The 17,512-nt window shown below is 40.8% G+C and overlaps 1 protein-coding gene across 1 annotated transcript in view; it reads left to right on the top strand.

Moving 5' to 3' along the window:
• Window positions 1–17,512, top strand: part of EPG5 (ectopic P-granules autophagy protein 5 homolog) — a 131,137-nt gene that overhangs the window by 27,052 nt on the left and 86,573 nt on the right. Inside the window, exons 10-13 of the mRNA XM_025365545.1 lie at window positions 769–924; window positions 5,689–5,846; window positions 9,871–10,025; window positions 11,702–11,842. Coding sequence (XP_025221330.1) covers window positions 769–924; window positions 5,689–5,846; window positions 9,871–10,025; window positions 11,702–11,842 — 610 coding nt within the window. The remainder of the gene's footprint in view (window positions 1–768; window positions 925–5,688; window positions 5,847–9,870; window positions 10,026–11,701; window positions 11,843–17,512) is intronic.

Here is a 17,512-nt window from a genome sequence, read left to right as displayed (position 1 = left end):
TGCTAGCACCCCATTTCGTTCCTAGACCTCCTGACTTACCTTCCTGCTTCTGACTTTGCCCACTGCCCGCTTCTGCCCTTTCCCCACCTCAGTGTATTTTTAAACAGCCAGTGTTGCTTATGAATTGTGAGTCAGCCCATTGTCTGCCCAGGACCCTACGGTGCTCCCTGCTGCACTCAGGGAAAAAGCCAAAGTCCTCACAGTGGCCTGCAGGGTGCCTCACGATCTGGTTTCCTGCCACTTTTCTGATTTCATCTCCAGCCAGTCTCCCTCTTAGCACATTGGCCTCCTTGCTGTTCCTAATCATACCTGATACCCCTCGAAGCTTTTGCATTGGCTGTTTCTTCTATGTGGACACTCTTCTCATAGACACTCTTGTGATTCCTCACTGTTTTCCAGGCATTATCACATGTCCCTCTTCAGTAAGGCCTCTCATGCTCCCAACCCACCTCCTTACCCTGCGTACCCCTTCATCGCCAGATATACTTTATTCCCTTCTCTGGCTTTTTCTCAGTGTCACTTACAGCCATGTGGCAGACTATATGTGACTTTATTTTATTTGTTGTCTCTTTGCCCTTCACTAAGTGTAAGCTCTATGAAGGTAGGATTTTCTTTTCCCCATTTCATTACTTTCAGAACCTGGGCAGTAGTAGGTGGATAGTAGGTGCTCAATACATATGTGTTGAATAAATGAATGTTGTAAAGGTAATATAAAGGTGCAGATATTGAGCTAATGAAAAGTACTGTATTATCTTTCCTCATGCTCAGAATGACCGTTGGTTATGTAAGTGACCACTGGGCACAGTATATGAGCCATAACCAAGGCTCAGGATTGGCCCAACAGCCCTACTCTATGGAGAAACTACAGGTTGAATTTGATGAGCTGTTTTTGAGGGCTGTCCTACATGTGCTGAAGGCCAAAAGGTAAGTAAGACATATGATATTTGGTGAGAAGTAACTTCCTCACTGGTAAGAACCAGTCGAGTGAAAGCCACTTAAGTAGGTCTTTTATAATAGTTTCTTAGTGTATTTCATCTGTTTCTTATCGAGGGCAAATTCTTGGGCCTTAGTTTCCTTATCTATAGTACCCCTCTGTTGGCTGAAATGGTCTCTCTCTCTCAATTTCGTTCTGTTGTAAGATAACACTATTCTGGTGTCTCAGTTTTTTGCCACCCTGAACTTTTGGGGCAGCCTTGAGCAGGGGAAAACAGGATAGATTGTATCTGTCACATACCCACTGTGGTGCCTGCAGGGAGAAGTGGTAGGTGCACAGCATGTGGTGCAAATGATTTGCTGATTTTATTGTTCAAGTTTCCTTCCTGTAAGGGTTTTAAGGTCTGGGAATGTCATGGATCTTGGTTCCCTATCTTAGCTTTGTAAATACTGTTTTTGGGTCATGCTGTCTGTGCCACTGCTTGTAGCCTAGGACCTGTTTGAGGCATAGGCAGGGGCACAGCTGCACATCCTGTGCTCTCTTCCCTGAGCCACTGGCCCAGTTGAGGAGCGGGCTCTGCTGCAGAATTATGCCCTCCACTAGGAGATGCGGGCCTGCCTCCACCCCTGCCCAGCTCTACTTATGAACTACTGGCTCTCCCCTATTTTGGCCCTCTCCTGAGCTAGCTGTCTACACTTCCTCTTGCTATGTGACTCTTAGCCTCAGCCCCCGATTTATTCTGTGTTGTATAGTAAGTTTGAGTCTTGATCTGCCATTTACTGTTACCCTGGGAAAGTCACTTAATATTTGTGGTCTCACTTTCTTCATTTATAAAATGGAGATGGTGATAATGATATTACTGTGCCATTAACCTCGTGGATATGTGATGAGGATGAATTGTGGTAATATGAGGAAATACATTTTAAACCACAAAGGACTTTTCAAATGTAAGTGGGGGTTGTTCTTGTATGGTTTCATATGGAGAATAGAATAATCTAGAGACTTAGAGAAAGATCAGGAGTTCTTAGCTAAGTATTAACCACTTTTAGACACTGTGAAGGCGTAAGTCTAACTTAAATAGAACTTGGGTATAGAAATTTATCTTTTTTTTTTTTTTTTTTTGTGATGGGGTCTCACTTTGTTGCCCAGGCTGGAGTAGCATGATCTTGGCTCACTGCAACCTCTGCATCCCAGGTTCAAGCGACTTTTCCACCTCAGCCTCCCAAGTAGTTGGGATTACGGGCACTTGCCACCATGCCCGGCTAATTTTTTGTGTTTTTAGTAGAGATGGGGTTTCACCATGTTGGCCAGGTTGGTCTTGAACTCCTGACCTCAAGTGATCTGCCCAGTTCAGCCTCCCAAAGTGCTGCGATTACGGATATGAGCCACCACACCTGGCCTTATCTTTAGATTACTCCTGTTACACATATACCATAAATTTTGTGGTCTCATGAGATGCACCAAATCCTGTTCAGGATTGTCAGGGCAGCAGTGCAGTAGCACCTGCCCACTGACACCAGCCTGGTACATGGGAGGAGTCTTCCTTCTCTGATCTGTCACTTATTTTTGTGCTTGCTTAGCGGAGAGGCAAAGCTGTCATCCTACTTACTGGGGCCTATATATTGAGCTGTGAACCCTTCCTGTAACATTGTGTATATAATTCACAAAGATAATTGTTTTATTTTTATTTATTTATTTTTTTTTTTTGAGACGGAGTCTCGCTCTGTCGCCCAGGCTGGAGTGCAGTGGCCGGATCTCAGCTCACTGCAAGCTCGGCCTCCCGGGTTTACGCCATTCTCCTGCCTCAGCCTCCCGAGTAGCTGGGAATACAGGCGCCCGCCACCTCGCCCGGCTACTTTTTTTTTGTATTTTTTAGTAGAGACGGGGTTTCACCGTATTAGCCAGGATGGTCTCGATCTCCTGACCTCGTGATCCGCCCATCTCGGCCTCCCAAAGTGCTGGGATTACAGGGTTGAGCCACCGCGCCCGGCCAAGATAATTGTTTTAAAATGTTGACAGCTATTGTTCTTAAGTTTATTTTAGGAAACAAATTATATGAGAACCAGATATTTAAAGCCATGAAATTTAAATTTATTTGGCACTCAAATGGAAATTTCTGGCAATAGCTATCCCTTCAACCTAAAACAAAACTAAACTATACTAAAAGACAGACAACAAAAATAGAAGTCAGGACTGGGTGTGGTGGCTTACACCTGTAATCCCAGTACTTTGGGAGGCTGGGGTGGGCGGATCACCTGAGGTCAGGAGTTTGAGACCAGCCTGGCCAACATGGTGAAACCCCATCTCTACTAAAAATACAAGAATTAGCCAGGTGGGGTGGCAGGAGCCTGTAGTCCCAGCTACTCAAGAGGCTGAGGCAAAAGAATCACTTGAACCTGGGAGGTGGAGGTTGCGGTGAGCTGAGATTGCACCATTGCATTCCAGCCTGGGCAGCAGAGCAAGACTCTGTCTCAAAATATATATATATGTACATGTATATAAATACCTATATAAATATATACGTGTGTGTGTATATATATGTGTATGTATATATGCCAGACTTCCTGAATGTCTGCCATATAGGGAATTTTATAGCCTGAAATACACCCTGTTTGTGATTTTACTTTTAAGTCCTCTACAATTTTCCTTCTTTGTTTTGGGGTTATAAAACAGCATCAAGTCCCATGTGAAGTGTTAGGATAGTTAATTAATAAGATAGAAACCTGGCCCACCTGACCTTAGAGAAGTTTCTTAATCTCTTAGTCAGGAGTCTAGCTGGCTTTTCCAGAGTCCAGGTGAGTGTGGGTTTGAGCCACCAGTTGCCTGTTTAGGTTCGTAGATGTGGATTAGGCATAATACACTTTCATTTTTTAAAAATTTGGTTTATTTGTGATTAGATAATTTGTAATAGGATAATTTGTAGTAGTTGTGCCTCCTATTTTTTTAAGTTTCTTTTTTTTTTTTAAATTTAATAGCAGGTAAGTTGCTATACATTCCTTAGCAGATTTCTTTTTTCTTTTTTTTGAAATGGAGTCTCACTGTGTTGCCCAAGATGGAGTGTAACCTATGCTTCCTGGGTTCAAGCAATTCTCCTGCCTCAGCATCCTGAGTAGCTGAGACTGTAGGCGCGCACCACTGTGCCCAGCTAAGTTTTATATTTTTAGTAGAGATGGGGTTTCACTACGTTGGCCAGGATGGTCTCGAACTCATGACCTCAAGTGATCTGCCCGCCTCAGCCTCCCAAAGTGTTAGGATTACAGGCATGAGCCACTGCACCCGGCCATTCCTTAGCAGATTCTGACTTGGGGCATGGCCACCATCCTGATACAAGTTTTTTTTTTTTTTTTAGTTATGGTAACATTCACGTACAATTTTAATAAGCATCTATCTATTGAATGCTGATTGTTTTTGAGATACTGGTTTAGATAGCAGATAATTAAAATACAGGGTTCTAGTTATAAACTGGTTTATATAAAAATGAACAAGACCTGGTTTCTGCTCTCAAATTGCGGTTAGGTTAGTATGTTATATGTAATTTACAGTACCTTGAGGTGTTTCTCACGTTGTGTTTTAAGAATCACTTGAGTCTGAGTCACCAAGGGTGGCTATAAAAGGTGCAAATTCTTGTGCCCCAGCTCTGACCTACAAAATCATGGTCTTTATAGGTGAGGCTTGGGAATCTGCATTTTCCACAAAGTCTCCAGGTGGTTTTTCTGCCACTATAGTGTGAGGCTTACTGGCAAAAGGTATGATGATGGCAAAGTCAGGTATTGATGGAGTTCTGTAATAGCACAGAGGAGGAAGTCCAAGGAGGGCTTGACCCATGGAAGCAGCCAGCCTGGAGGTGTGGGGTCTCTCCAGGCTTGGTGGAATGCAGTAGTAACTGAAGGAAGGCAGAGAGGGCTCTGGTTGGAAATACGGGTCAGAGCCATCCTGTGGAAGCCTTTGAGTGTGGGCTGAGGAGTTTGAACTTTGTTCAGTGCTCAGAGAGGAGTCACTGGATGGATTTAGATTTTCCTCTCACCCACTACACATGTGTCTGTGTGCATATGTGTACCTGTATGTGTGCTCAGACACGCACATCCACAGCTGGCCTCTCTGCCACCCACTACTGTCTGTGCCTTAGTAGCCTGTGTGAGTTGGTGCTAATATCCATAATAATAATAATTATTATTTTTGAGATGGAGTTTCACTCTTGTTGCCCCGACTGGAGTGCAATGGTGTGATCTTGGCTCACTGCAATCTCTACCTCCTGGGTTCAAGTGATTCTCCTGCCTCAGCCTCCCAAGTAGCTGGGATTACAGGCATGCGCTGCCACACTTGGCTAATTTTGTATTTTTTGTAAAGACGGAGTTTCACTGTGTTGGTCAGGCTGGTCTTGAACTCCTGACCTCAAGTGATTCATCTGCCTCGGCCTCCTAAATTGTTAGGATTACAGACGTGAGCCACCATGCCCGGCCATATCCATAATTGTTGTCTTGGTTTTTGTGAGGATGGTTTGAGTTGATATTGTACTTATATGTGTAGACACACACATGCACACATTGTAGTGGTTAGAACAGTCCCTGGCGCAGACTGGGTGGTTTGTATTTGCTGTTATTCTTAGCCATCCTTGAGGTGTTTATGACTGAAGCATATTAGAAAAATCGTAGTGTGATTTAAGAATCTTTCTTTCCTTGAGAGCCAATGGTTTTTCTACTTTCTTAATGTAATGTAGCTGATTCATAAATAAAACGATTCCTGCTTACATGCAGACTTGGCATTTGGCTGTTTATGTCCGAGATGCCCTTTGGGACTCTGTCTGTGCAAATGCTGTGGAAGCTCTTCTACCTCATGCACCAGGTGGAGAGCGAGAACCTGCAGCAGCTCTCCTCCGCCCTGCAGCCCGCCCAGTGCAAGCAGCAGCTCCAAGGTACGGCCCCATCGAGCAGTCGGTGCTCTGCTCTCCCTATCTTTTTGTGCTTCTCTTCAGGGCTTAATTTTTACTTTTAGAGGGACTAAGAGAAAATGTTTTGCTCTACTTACGTATTCAAGGGTAATGATTTTGAAATTCAACAGACTGCTTCACAGTTTTGATGTATTACACAGCAGCTAGCATATCTGAAATCAAAATTTGATTAGTCCCAAACAGTATGCCAATACACACAGTATTCTAACTTTTAGGAAGCACTTTTTTTTTTTTGCATTTGTGTGTGAAATTATTCTAGTTGGCAGTTGTATTAACAGATATGTATTAATTGTCTAGAAATTTGTTAAGGCTTTGTGCCCAGCCGTTCCTCTAATATCTTTCTTTTATTGCTGTTTTTTTTTAAAGTTGTATTGTTTTTATGAACTAAAGATATAGACAGGTGTACTTTAAAAATTAATTTTGGTGAAAACTTAAGTTTTTATGTCATACCACCTCTAAACTATAGAATATTTATTTATTTTTATTTATTTATTTATTTTGAGACAGGGTCTCACTCTGTCATCTAGGCTGGAGTGCAGTGGTGTGCTCTTGGCTCACTGCAACCTCCGCCTCCTGGGTTCAAGTGATTCTAGTGCCTCAGCCTTCTAAGTAGCTGGACTTACAGGTCCACACCACCACACCTGGCTAATTTTTGTATTTTTAGTAGAGACCTGGTTTCATCTTGTTGCCCAGGCTGGTCTTGAACTCCTGACCTCAGGCCCACCTCGGTCTCCCAAAGTGCTGTGATTACAGGTGTGAGTCACCGTGCCTGGCCAGGACATTGACTTATCACAAAAATTACAATGTTCAAAATGAAAAACGCTATTTAATTAGATGTATATTGTAGTGATTTTAAAAAACTACCCTATACATTAAAAAATGATGGACAATATACTGAAATACAAGATTAAAAAGAAACACAAAAGATAATTCTATTTTCCAAATGTTTTTTCCTTCACAACAGGAAGTAAAGACTGTTTTCCAAATTTTTAAATGTCTGTATCACTTAAAAGAAAACCATATACTTTAAAAATTATTGAGCCTCTACTGTTTGCAAAGTAGTTTGTGCAGACATTCATGATTTATTTTTTTATTTCCATTTCTTTTTTTTGAGATGGAGCCTTGCCCCAGCTGGAGTGCAGTGGCGCAGTCTCGGCTCACTGCAACCTCTGTCTCCTGGGCTCAAGTGATTCTCCTGCCTCAGCCTCCTGAGTAGCTGGGATTACAGGTGCGCACCACCATGCCCAGCTAATTTTTATATTTTAGTAGAGACAGTTTTTCTCCATGCTGGCCAGGCTGGTCTTGAACTCCTGACCTCAAGTGATCCACATGCCTTGGCCTCCCGAAATGCTGGGATTATAGGCATGAGCCACCGCACTCAGCCTCCATTTCTATCTCTCTAGATTGATGTCTTTATTCTTCTGTTTCTGTTTTTTTCTTTTCTGGGGCTCTGCATGCATCCCCTTTTGTCTCTTGTTTTTCTTTTTATCTTTTTAGTGGTAGCTCTGGACTCCTTTACATTGTTCTGCTTTGTAAAATGCTTCTCTGCTGTCCTGGGGGCAGTGCTTCTATTAGACTGTTGCCATGGTTGGACCTGGGCTTACGAGTGAGCTAGGTGAGAGGTCTCACAGCCATTGTCTGTCCTCTGGCGGCTATTTCTGTGGTTGAAATAGCTAACACAGAAGCAGACATTTCCTTCGGAAGTGCTGGGATGGTCAGCAGCACTTCTTTTTATACCTGAATCCTGGGTAGGTTTCCTTTGTAGTGTCATCTCCCTTCATTGCGGACTTACTATCTGCCAGGCTCTGTGTTACCATGTGGCAGATGGAGCCGATATTGAACAGCTCAGCTCTGTAGTGGATGTGATTCCAGACCCTGAAGCAGCAGTACCAGCCTTGCCTTGCCCTGGAGCTTTGGATCCTGCTGCTGGAGTTCTCTGTCTGGACTCCAGGCTCCCATGGCACTTTTATCTTTATCTCCCTTAGGGCCTGTATCACCTGACACAGGAGCTAGTGGCACAGTAGAGAAGTTTCATCTGCCTTATTACATTCTAAGCTTGAGATTGGAGTCTTTGCACTGATCTCCTGCTCTAATTTGCTGTTTTTTCATCTTCTCCTTTGCTTAATCTTTTATAAACCAATTTTGTTAGGAGGCTTGGTTTTTATTGTTTGTGGAAGAATAAGGCTTCCTAACATATTTTGCCTTCCTAACTTTTTATATTTAATAATTGCCAGAAGTGCTTATTCTTTATAACCAGTTCTTATTTATCTGTGGTAATGGGGGTAGGGTGAGCTTGGAATCAGTTTCCAAGGAACACATTTTAACTAGTTTTAACATTTCCTAACTAACACATTTCTCAGCAGTGATTGTTAAAAACCGGTCTGTTTTAATTTGGCTTCTTTTTGTTTATTTCTAGTCTGATCAACATTCTGACTACTAGTAAAGTGTAGCCATAAGCAAATTCGATGATAAATAAATGTAGAAATATGTTTGTTTGTCCTTATAGTTAATATTTTAAAAGCTAATTAGAAAGTTATTTCACTTTCCCATTGTTTTTTCTATAGAATTATTTAAAATATAATGCCTTTTCCTTGATTTGTACCTTGAACATTGTAAGTTTGAATGATAATTCTTTTTTTTCTTTTTAAATATCCTTTCACAATGTAAGTTAGAATGATCATGCCAATTTTCATTATTCTGAGAATGTTCTGTGTAATAATTTCCACTCTAAATCCAATTTGGAGATGGAAAATGAAAATTGGTTTGGTAAATGTCCTGGAGTTATTTTGAAAATGCAGGAAATTTGGTGAGCTATCTTGGTTTCTCAAATGTGTAAATGTGAACGAAATTATTGGCTTGTTGCCTTCTTACTGTGAAAAGTTCCATCAAGGATATGTATAGAAATATATATATTTTTATATATATGTATTTTTTTTATTTTTTTATTTTATTTATTTATTTTTTAAATTTTTAAAATTTTTTTGAAACAGAGTCTTGCTCTGTTGCCCAGGCGGGAGTGCAGTGGCATGATCTTGGCTCACTGCAACCTCCATCTCCCAGGTTCAAGTGAGTCTCCTGCATCAGCTTCCTGAGTAGCTGGGACTACTGGCATGTGCTACCACGCCCAGCTAATTTTTGTATTTTTAGTAGAAGTGGGGCTTTACCATGTTGGCCAGGCTGGCCTCAAACTCCTGACCTCAAGTGATTTGCCTGCCTTCGGCCTCTGAAAGTGCTGGGATTACGAGTGTGAGCCACAGAACCTGGCCAAGGACATATATTTTTTCAATGGGCTTTTTTTTCCTTTCCACTGTACAACTTTGCATCTAGTTTACTGTCATGTATATTTGTGAATATTGCCTTCTAATGGCAGAATTTAGTATTGCTTACACAACATCCTTTGCGATATAGGCAAAACATATCACATTTATTATATTGTTTATGACATTCATTAGTATTTCAGTTACGGTTATAACTAATTTCTTGCCCCCAGTTTTTCTTTATAAGCAAATCTCTTTTTTTGGAATGCCCTATTTGTGCCAAGTAGTTTGCTAGTATTAGCAGTTTTCATTAGTCAGGTTTTTGTTTGTCTGATAGTTACCAAGTAGCTTCAAGTGTGCCTTTGAAGTTGGCAGTACTGCCTTTGAAGGTGACTGCCTAGTGACAGCAGTAGTGCTTTGCAGTTAACAAAGCACGTCACCAGTGACATGCTGTTTAATCTTCTTCTTAAATAACCTTTTGAGACAGATGTGCGAACTGAAGCTTAGAGATGTTAAATGTCTCCTGTGAGGTTACATTATATTTAGAGTTCATTGGAATTTCAGAGGCCATCTGGTCCAGCCTCATTCCTGATGCCTGTAGAAATCTATTTTGGAACAAAGAAAGAACTTTTGTATCTTTAAATATTCCTAAATCTTTTTCTCTGGAAGAGTGATTAAAAGATGTAAATTTATTCTTTCCCCACTTTACTTTTCTTGATATGAACTTGCAGACCCAGAACATTTCACCAACTTTGAGAAGTGTCTTTCTTCTATGAATAGCTCAGAAGAGATTTGCCTTCTGACTACCTTTGCTCAGATGGCTCAGGCCAGAAGAACCAATGTGGACGAAGACTTCATAAAAATTATTGTTCTGGAGATATATGAGGTTAGAATATGAAGTTTTAGAAATTAGCTAAAAAATGTTTTCTTTTGGATTGTCCATCTGTTGATTTTTTGGGGGGGATTTGTTTTACAAACTGTGACTTATTTAGCTACTGTCTACACTTTTGAGAAGGGATGGAGAATCAGTGGAACATTATTTTGCTACAGGGGTTATTGGAAATGTGAATTATATCCATTCCCCAGTACTTATTATCTTTTGAAATTTGTTGCACCAGTTTCAGTAAGGAAGAGACAGTGTGATACAGCCTGATACTTACAGTTTTTATGCTGTATGTTTCCCTCACCCCACCCCTTCAGCTAAACTCTTCCACTCCAGCTAGTAGCAGAAACCTAGCTTCCCAGCCAGTTTAAATGAGATGGTGGGAAGAATATTGAACCTGGAGTTAGGATACGTGTGTTTTAACTCTGCTATTAATTGACCATCTCACATCAAAAAAGATAACGTATAACCCCAGGCTTCATTTTCCTCATCTATAATATGAAATTACAGGCTAGGATGAGATCCTTGCATTCTACATCTTTTCAGTAAGCCATCCATGAGGGTGAAGGGGAGTGAAATTTTGACCCCTGAGCATCTAGGGACTAGCCCAAGGTGGTTACCAAAACGTTCATTGGAGTTTTTTGTATATTTTAAAAGCCCTGCACATTTTACACTTTAAACTCTCGTATATCTGTTGCTCTGCATACAAAATATGTCCTCCAAACTATTCAAGTGTACTCAAGTAAAATTATGCTTGAAGATGATTATTTGGGTTTTATTATCTTCCCCTAATAATCCATTTGAGAATGACAAACCTGGATGTTCTTTCCGGGATCAAATACTTGATTCAGCGATTCCTATACCTGTACTTCATAACTATGCATAAAGTTAAGATCTCGATGGATCTGGAATTCAGACTGTCTTTGATCTGAAAAACTTGGGAAGACAAGACATATTTTCACATACATTAAGTGACATTCTCAAGATCTGTTGCTAAAGTAATATTTATGCTCTTGAGTAAAGTTTCCAGTGTTTTGTCTAGGAGTCACAATAAAAATTACATTCTATATTACATTCTGATCCTTTGTGTGTATGTACAGTTGAAGCAATACTTAATCTACCTGTGAAGCACTATTACATTTTTCCATTTTATTTTATTCTCTATGTTATTTTTCTGTTTATTCCATTGTGTTAAAAAATACCATTGGCATTAATGGATTGTAACATAGACTTTGAAAGACTTAATTCAAAACAAGTTGGTAAACATTAATGTTTTAGAAGACCTTGTAGTTAGGGATCTTATTTTGTAGGGGAAGCTAGGTATTTCCATGAAATACATTCTGATTTTCACCATTGTAGTGATTTCCTCAAATTTAGAAAAGTTTTGAAACTGCAGGAACCATTTTATTATTACCGACAAACTTTGGGATATGCTTTTTGAATCCACACTTGAAGTCATTGTTATAAAAAGTTGCCATTCTCTCATATTCCTCTCCCTCCACCTTTCAGCCTCAGAGTAGACAGTTGCCTATATGAAGTTTTAACATTTTTTGGAACATAGTGTCAACTAAGGCTCAATATAAGATTCTTTCTGCTTTGCTTGAAAAAACTATATAAGGGTGTTTTGACTGATAATTGATATTAAAAGTGCCATCTTCTTCCCCCTGTTCCCTATTTAGGTATCTTATGTCACCCTGTCTACCAGAGAGACTTTTTCAAAGGTTGGTCGAGAGCTTTTAGGGACCATCACAGCTGTTCATCCTGAGATAATTTCTGTTCTTTTGGATAGAGTTCAAGAGACCATTGACCAGGTTGGAATGGTAAGAGCACTGATTTTGTTTGTTTTGTTTTTTTAAATCTTGGAGTAATGGAACATTGGCAAAAATAGGAAGATTCTTGGGAATGATCTTGTCACTGCGGGTATAAACAGGATGAAAGGAACTAACATTTACTGTGCCGGCCTCTGTGTCATTCACTGTGCCAACTTGGGATTAGCTGCTGCTTATAAAAAGATGTGATTGTTTCTCTCAAATCTCAAGGTTGACCTGTTCACCTCCTTCAATAACATATTTTTACTTTACTTATGACCTATAGTTAATTAACAGTTTTATTTCATAATTTGTTTGGCTTTCATAGTTTTTATATTTTGTACCTGGAATAAACAACTGACAAAGAAGGTCCTATTTAAAGTCAGTCAAAAGCAAAATAAATAGTATGTAGTAATAAGTTGAGGAGGACACAGATTTAATTTGTTTCTGTCATTTTGCAATCTTCATGTAGTTTTTCAAATGTTTTCTTGAGATGTAATTCACATACCATACAATTACCTATTTAAAGTGTGTAAGTCAGTGGTTTTTAGTCTATTCACAGATATGTGAAACTCTCAACACAGTCAATTTTAGAGCATTTTCATCACCTCAGAAAGCAACCCCATAGACTTCAGCTATCACTCTTTTTTTTTTTTGAGATGGAGTTTCACTCTTGTTGCCCAGGCTGGAGTGCAGTGGCTCAATCTTGGCTCGCTGCAACCTCTGCCTCCCAAGTTCAAGTGATTCTCCTGTCTTAGCCTCTCAAGTAGCTGGGATTGCAGGTGCCCGCCACCATGCCCAGCTAATTTTTTTGTATTTTTAATAGAGATGGAATTTCACTGCAGAGACCAGCTCGGGGAGACCCTAACTCAGCAGCACTAGAGGAATTAGAAACATGCACACAGAAATATAGAGTTGTGAAGTGGGAAATCAGGGGTCTCACAGCCTTCATAGCTGAGAGCCCCGAACAGAAATTTACCCACGTATTTATTAACAGTAAACCAGTCATTAGCATTGTTCCTATAGATACTAAATTTACTAAAAGTATCCCTTATGGGAAGTAAAGGGATGGACTGAATTAAAGGAATAGGTTGGGCTAGTTTACTGCAGCAGGAGCACGTCCTTAAGGCACAGATCACTCATGCTATTGTTTGTGGCTTAAGAATGCCTTTAAGCGGTTTTCCATCCTGGGCGGGCCAGGTGTTCCTTGCCCTCATTCCCGTAAACCCACAACCTTCCAGTGTGGGCGTTAGGGCCATTATGAACATGTTACAGTGCTGCAGAGATTTTGTTTATGGCCAGTTTTGGGGCCAGTTTATGGCTGGATTTTGGGGCGCTTGCTCCCAACACGTCTCCCTTCTTTGATTTGCAAAAAGATGAAAGCAAAGGCTGCTTTGTCAAGTGGGCTACTTCTTGCAGGAGTCAGGATTCATATCTGCAGACTATACAAAGACAAACAACATAGATTAAAAGCACAATCATCATTGAAATCACAGAGCTTCCAAGTGTTTTTATCCATTTTAATGGGTTACTAGCTGCTAATTTGTCTGCAACTCCTTCAAGCGCTTCAGTTCCTAGCATTAAGGTCAGGTGTGTGTGGGATGCTTTAAATATTTGTTCTTTAATTTTGCAATATCCAAAGACAAGTTTGTAGAGTGTCTTTTTAGATGCTTTTTTATTCTTTTGCACATTTTGATCTTATTAGGAGCATTTAATAGTTTCCACAAATCCTTATGTTTAGCTCCTAGAGCGGGCCATATCATTTGAGGTTGAGGTGCCACTATACCGCCATGGTTCCAGATAATAGGAACTTTTGACATACTTCTTATCATTTTTACCGTCTGACCGTTTTGTTCAGATCATCTGAACATAGTGTGACCATGGCACGCAGACTGAGAGGTGCAGTTCAAGCTAAACATCCCCTTAGGGGACCAATTAATAATGATTCCATAGGAATTGTTGTGTAGCACCTCTGCCTGTTCTGCAAAGCAATCTTCCTAAACAATTATGTTCATTATTTCTAACTGGGTCCAATCCTGTTTACAAATAGGTTTTTGAGGGCGTTATGCCTCAATAATAGGAGCAGATTTATTATGGTAAATACTGAGATCAGAAAGCACGTGTAACTGTGTCATAGAGTGATTTACATCTAGGCATTATTGCCAGCCAAGATTGATCAATATGCCCAATAAGTATAATTGTTCTCTGTGTCAGCCCTTATTGAAGGAATACTCACGGCAGTGGTAATAACCGCTATCATAGCTACCATTAAATTATTCATCGTGACTGGTTGTCCCGCTTTCCTCAGGTTTTCTTCTGCCATCTGTGACAGCTTCTTGATCTGTCCCCAGGTGGGTGGCTGTGTTCGATGGGTGTTGCTCATGACAGCTGGGGTCCTCCTCAGCCTCAGTCTTGACATGGCTGCAACGGGGGGATCCTTGGGATCCTCCTGGAGTCTCTTCCTCTGCATCTGGCTCATGATAAGGTTTCAGGTGTCTTGATGGTATCCAAATCGGCTATTGATTTTGGCCTGGAGAAGCACAAGTGTAACCTCTACCCCAAGTTATTATTTTACCTATTTCCCAACTTTTTGTTACTGGATCTCTCCACCAAATCAATTGTTCTGCTTCTGTCTTTGCAGCTGGTTTCTATAGATACTGTTCAGCTGCTGATAACATCTGACCTTTGGGCAGGCTTAAAAAATTTAAAGTTAATAATGCTAGATTCAGTTGCATCTGTGGGGTTCCATATTTTCTGTCTCCCCCTTTTTGCTTTTGCAACTGCTGTTTTAGGGAGAGATTCATTGTTTCCACTATGGTTTGTCTTTGAGAATTGTATGGAATACCAGTAATGTGTTTAATATTCCACATAGAGAAAAATGTAACTAGAGCTTGGCTAGTATAGCCTGGGGCATTATCTGTTTTAATAGAAGCTGGAATGCCCATCACCACAAAACACTGCAAAAGATGACATTTAATACAGGCAGAAGACTCTCCTGATTGGCATGTAGCCCAGACAAAGTGAGAAAAGGTGTCCACACATACACGTACATAAGCTAGTCTCCCAAATGAGGGAATATATGTGACATCCATTTGCCAAAGAGAGTTAGGTTCCAATCCTCGAGGATTAGCTCCTCCTGTAAAAGATGAGGAATGTACCATTTGGCAAGTTGGGCATCGCTGGATAATAGCTTTAGCTGCTTTCCAGGTAATGTTGTATCTGCGTTTGAGACCAGAGGCATTAACATGGGTTAAATTGTGAAAGTGTCTAGCATTAGATATTGCATTAGCAGTTAGGCGATCAGCCATTTGATTCCCTTCAGTCAAAGGTCCTGGAAGAGGTGTAGGAGCCCTAATGTGAGTGATGTACCCTTTTTGGGTGCATTCTACTCTTAACTGCTGTTTGCAATTGGGTAAATAAAGTCATCAGTTGTTCATCTGTATGAAATAGTAACTGAATATTTTCAATTAACTATGTGGAATGAACCACATATGAAGAATCAGAAATCACATTAATAGGCATATCAAAAGCAGTCAATACCTCAATTACAGCGACAAGCTCCGCTTTTTGAGCTGAAGTATAAGGCATGTGGAAAACTTTACCTTTTGCTCCAGAATAAGAAGCTTTACCATTAGTAGACCCCATCTGTAAAACAATGAAAACACTTAGCAGGCTGCAGTTTGTTTACTGCAGGGATTGTAAATGCAAATCATTCACAGTCTTGCTCAGCTAAGGAGATAGTAAAGAAAGAGTCTCTATGAGTATTAAAGGCCAGTTTTTTTGGAATGACAGCAGGAGAAGACAATCCTGGCTGTAATGCTCCCATAGGTTGTATAACTGAATTGATAGCTCTTAAGTCAGTTAATATTCTCCATTTACCTGATTTTTTTCTTAATTATGAAAACTGGAGAATTCCGAGGAGAAAATGTTGGAGCTATGTACCCATTTTCTAATGGTTCAGTAACTAATGTCTCTAAAGCCTCCAGTTTCTCTTTACTTAGTGGCCATTGTTCTATCCAAATGGGCTTATCTGTTAACCATGTTAAAGGTATAGGTTCTGGAGGCTTAACAATGGCCACCATCAAAAATGATATCTTAATCTTTGGTGGGAACTTTTTAAACCTTGCAAATTTTTTTCTACTCTCATACCAGGGGCATACCCCATTTCATGCATTGTATATTGACTTTGAGGAGTATATAATTGTTCTGAAATTGGAACTTGTGCTCCCCATTGTTGTAATAAATCTCTTCCCCATAAATTTATAGGTACAGAAGTTATAATTGGTTGAATAGTCCCAGGTTGTCCATCGGGCCCTTCACAATGCAAAATATAACTACTTTGATATACTTCAGGGGCTTTACCAACTCCAACTATGTTAAATTGAGTGGGTTGAATTGGCCATGTGCACAGCCAGTGCTATAGAGAAATGACTGAAATGTCCGCTCCTGTATCTACCAAACCTTTAAATTTCTTTCCCTGAATAGTTATTTCACAGGTAGGACGTTTATCAGTAATTCGATTTACCCAATAAGCTGCTTTGCCTTGTTTATTTGTGCTTCCAAATCCTCCTGTTCGTTTAATTTTACTTTTTCTCATTCCCACATACGGCACAGTCAGGAGCTATGCTATGCACTCTCCTGACTCTGCTTTCCAGGGAACAGGCGTAGATACAACAATTTGAATTTCCCCATTGTAATCTGAATCAATGACTCCTGTATGTATTTGTATGCCTTTTAAACTTAAACCGGACCTTCCTAAAAGTAATCCTATTGTGCCTGCTGGCAAGGGTCCACAGACTCCTGTTGGGATCTTTTGTGGGGATTCCCCAGGCAGAAGGCTCACAGCTTTTGTGCAGCATAAATCTACTGCAGCACTACGAGCTGTGGTGGGGGACAGACATTGTACAGGGTGAGGGAATGGCCTGAACTAGAAATGCCCTGGTTTAGAACGGGGCCCAGGACGGGCCCCCATGGCGTTTCCTGAAATCGGGTTCCCATCTTTATCAAACGTAGGGTGACACTGATTAGCCCAATGTTTTCCTTTTTTACATTTTGGACGTACTTCAGGCTCAACAGTTTTCTTTTTTCCCCTATCTGGCGGCCTGACTCGCTGATTTTTTTCTACATTCTTTTTTAGTATGAGCATGCTTCCCAAAGTTAAAACAAGCTCCAGGAAATGGAATATTTCCTTTTTCCTCTCTCAGTCCTGCCATTGCCTGTGCTAGCAGAGTAGCTTTGTGCAGATTACCTCCGATACCATCACAGGCCTTGATATAATCAACTAAATGTGCTTTTCCTCTGATAGATCGCAGAACAGCCTGGCAATCGGGATTAGCATTGTCAAAAGCTAATAACTGCAACACTATATCCTGAGCAGCCAAATCTGCAATTTTAAGAGACTCCTGTAACTGAGCTATAAAATCAACGTATGGGCCGGGCGCGGTGGCTCAAGCCTGTAATCCCAGCACTTTGGGAGGCCGAGGCGGGCGGATCACGAGGTCAGGAGATCGAGACCATCCTGGCTAACATGGTGAAACCCCGTCTCTACTAAAAAAAATACAAAAAAACTAGCCGGGCGTGGTGGCGGGCGCCTGTAGTCCCAGCTACTCGGAGGCTGAGGCAGGAGAATGGCCTGAACCTGGGAGGCGGAGCTTGCAGTGAGCCGAGATCGCGCCACTGCAC

The sequence above is a fragment of the Theropithecus gelada genome, chromosome 18, assembly GCF_003255815.1.
Source record: "Theropithecus gelada isolate Dixy chromosome 18, Tgel_1.0, whole genome shotgun sequence".
Lineage (NCBI taxonomy): Eukaryota > Metazoa > Chordata > Mammalia > Primates > Cercopithecidae > Theropithecus > Theropithecus gelada.
This window is presented reverse-complemented; position numbering and strand designations above follow the sequence as displayed.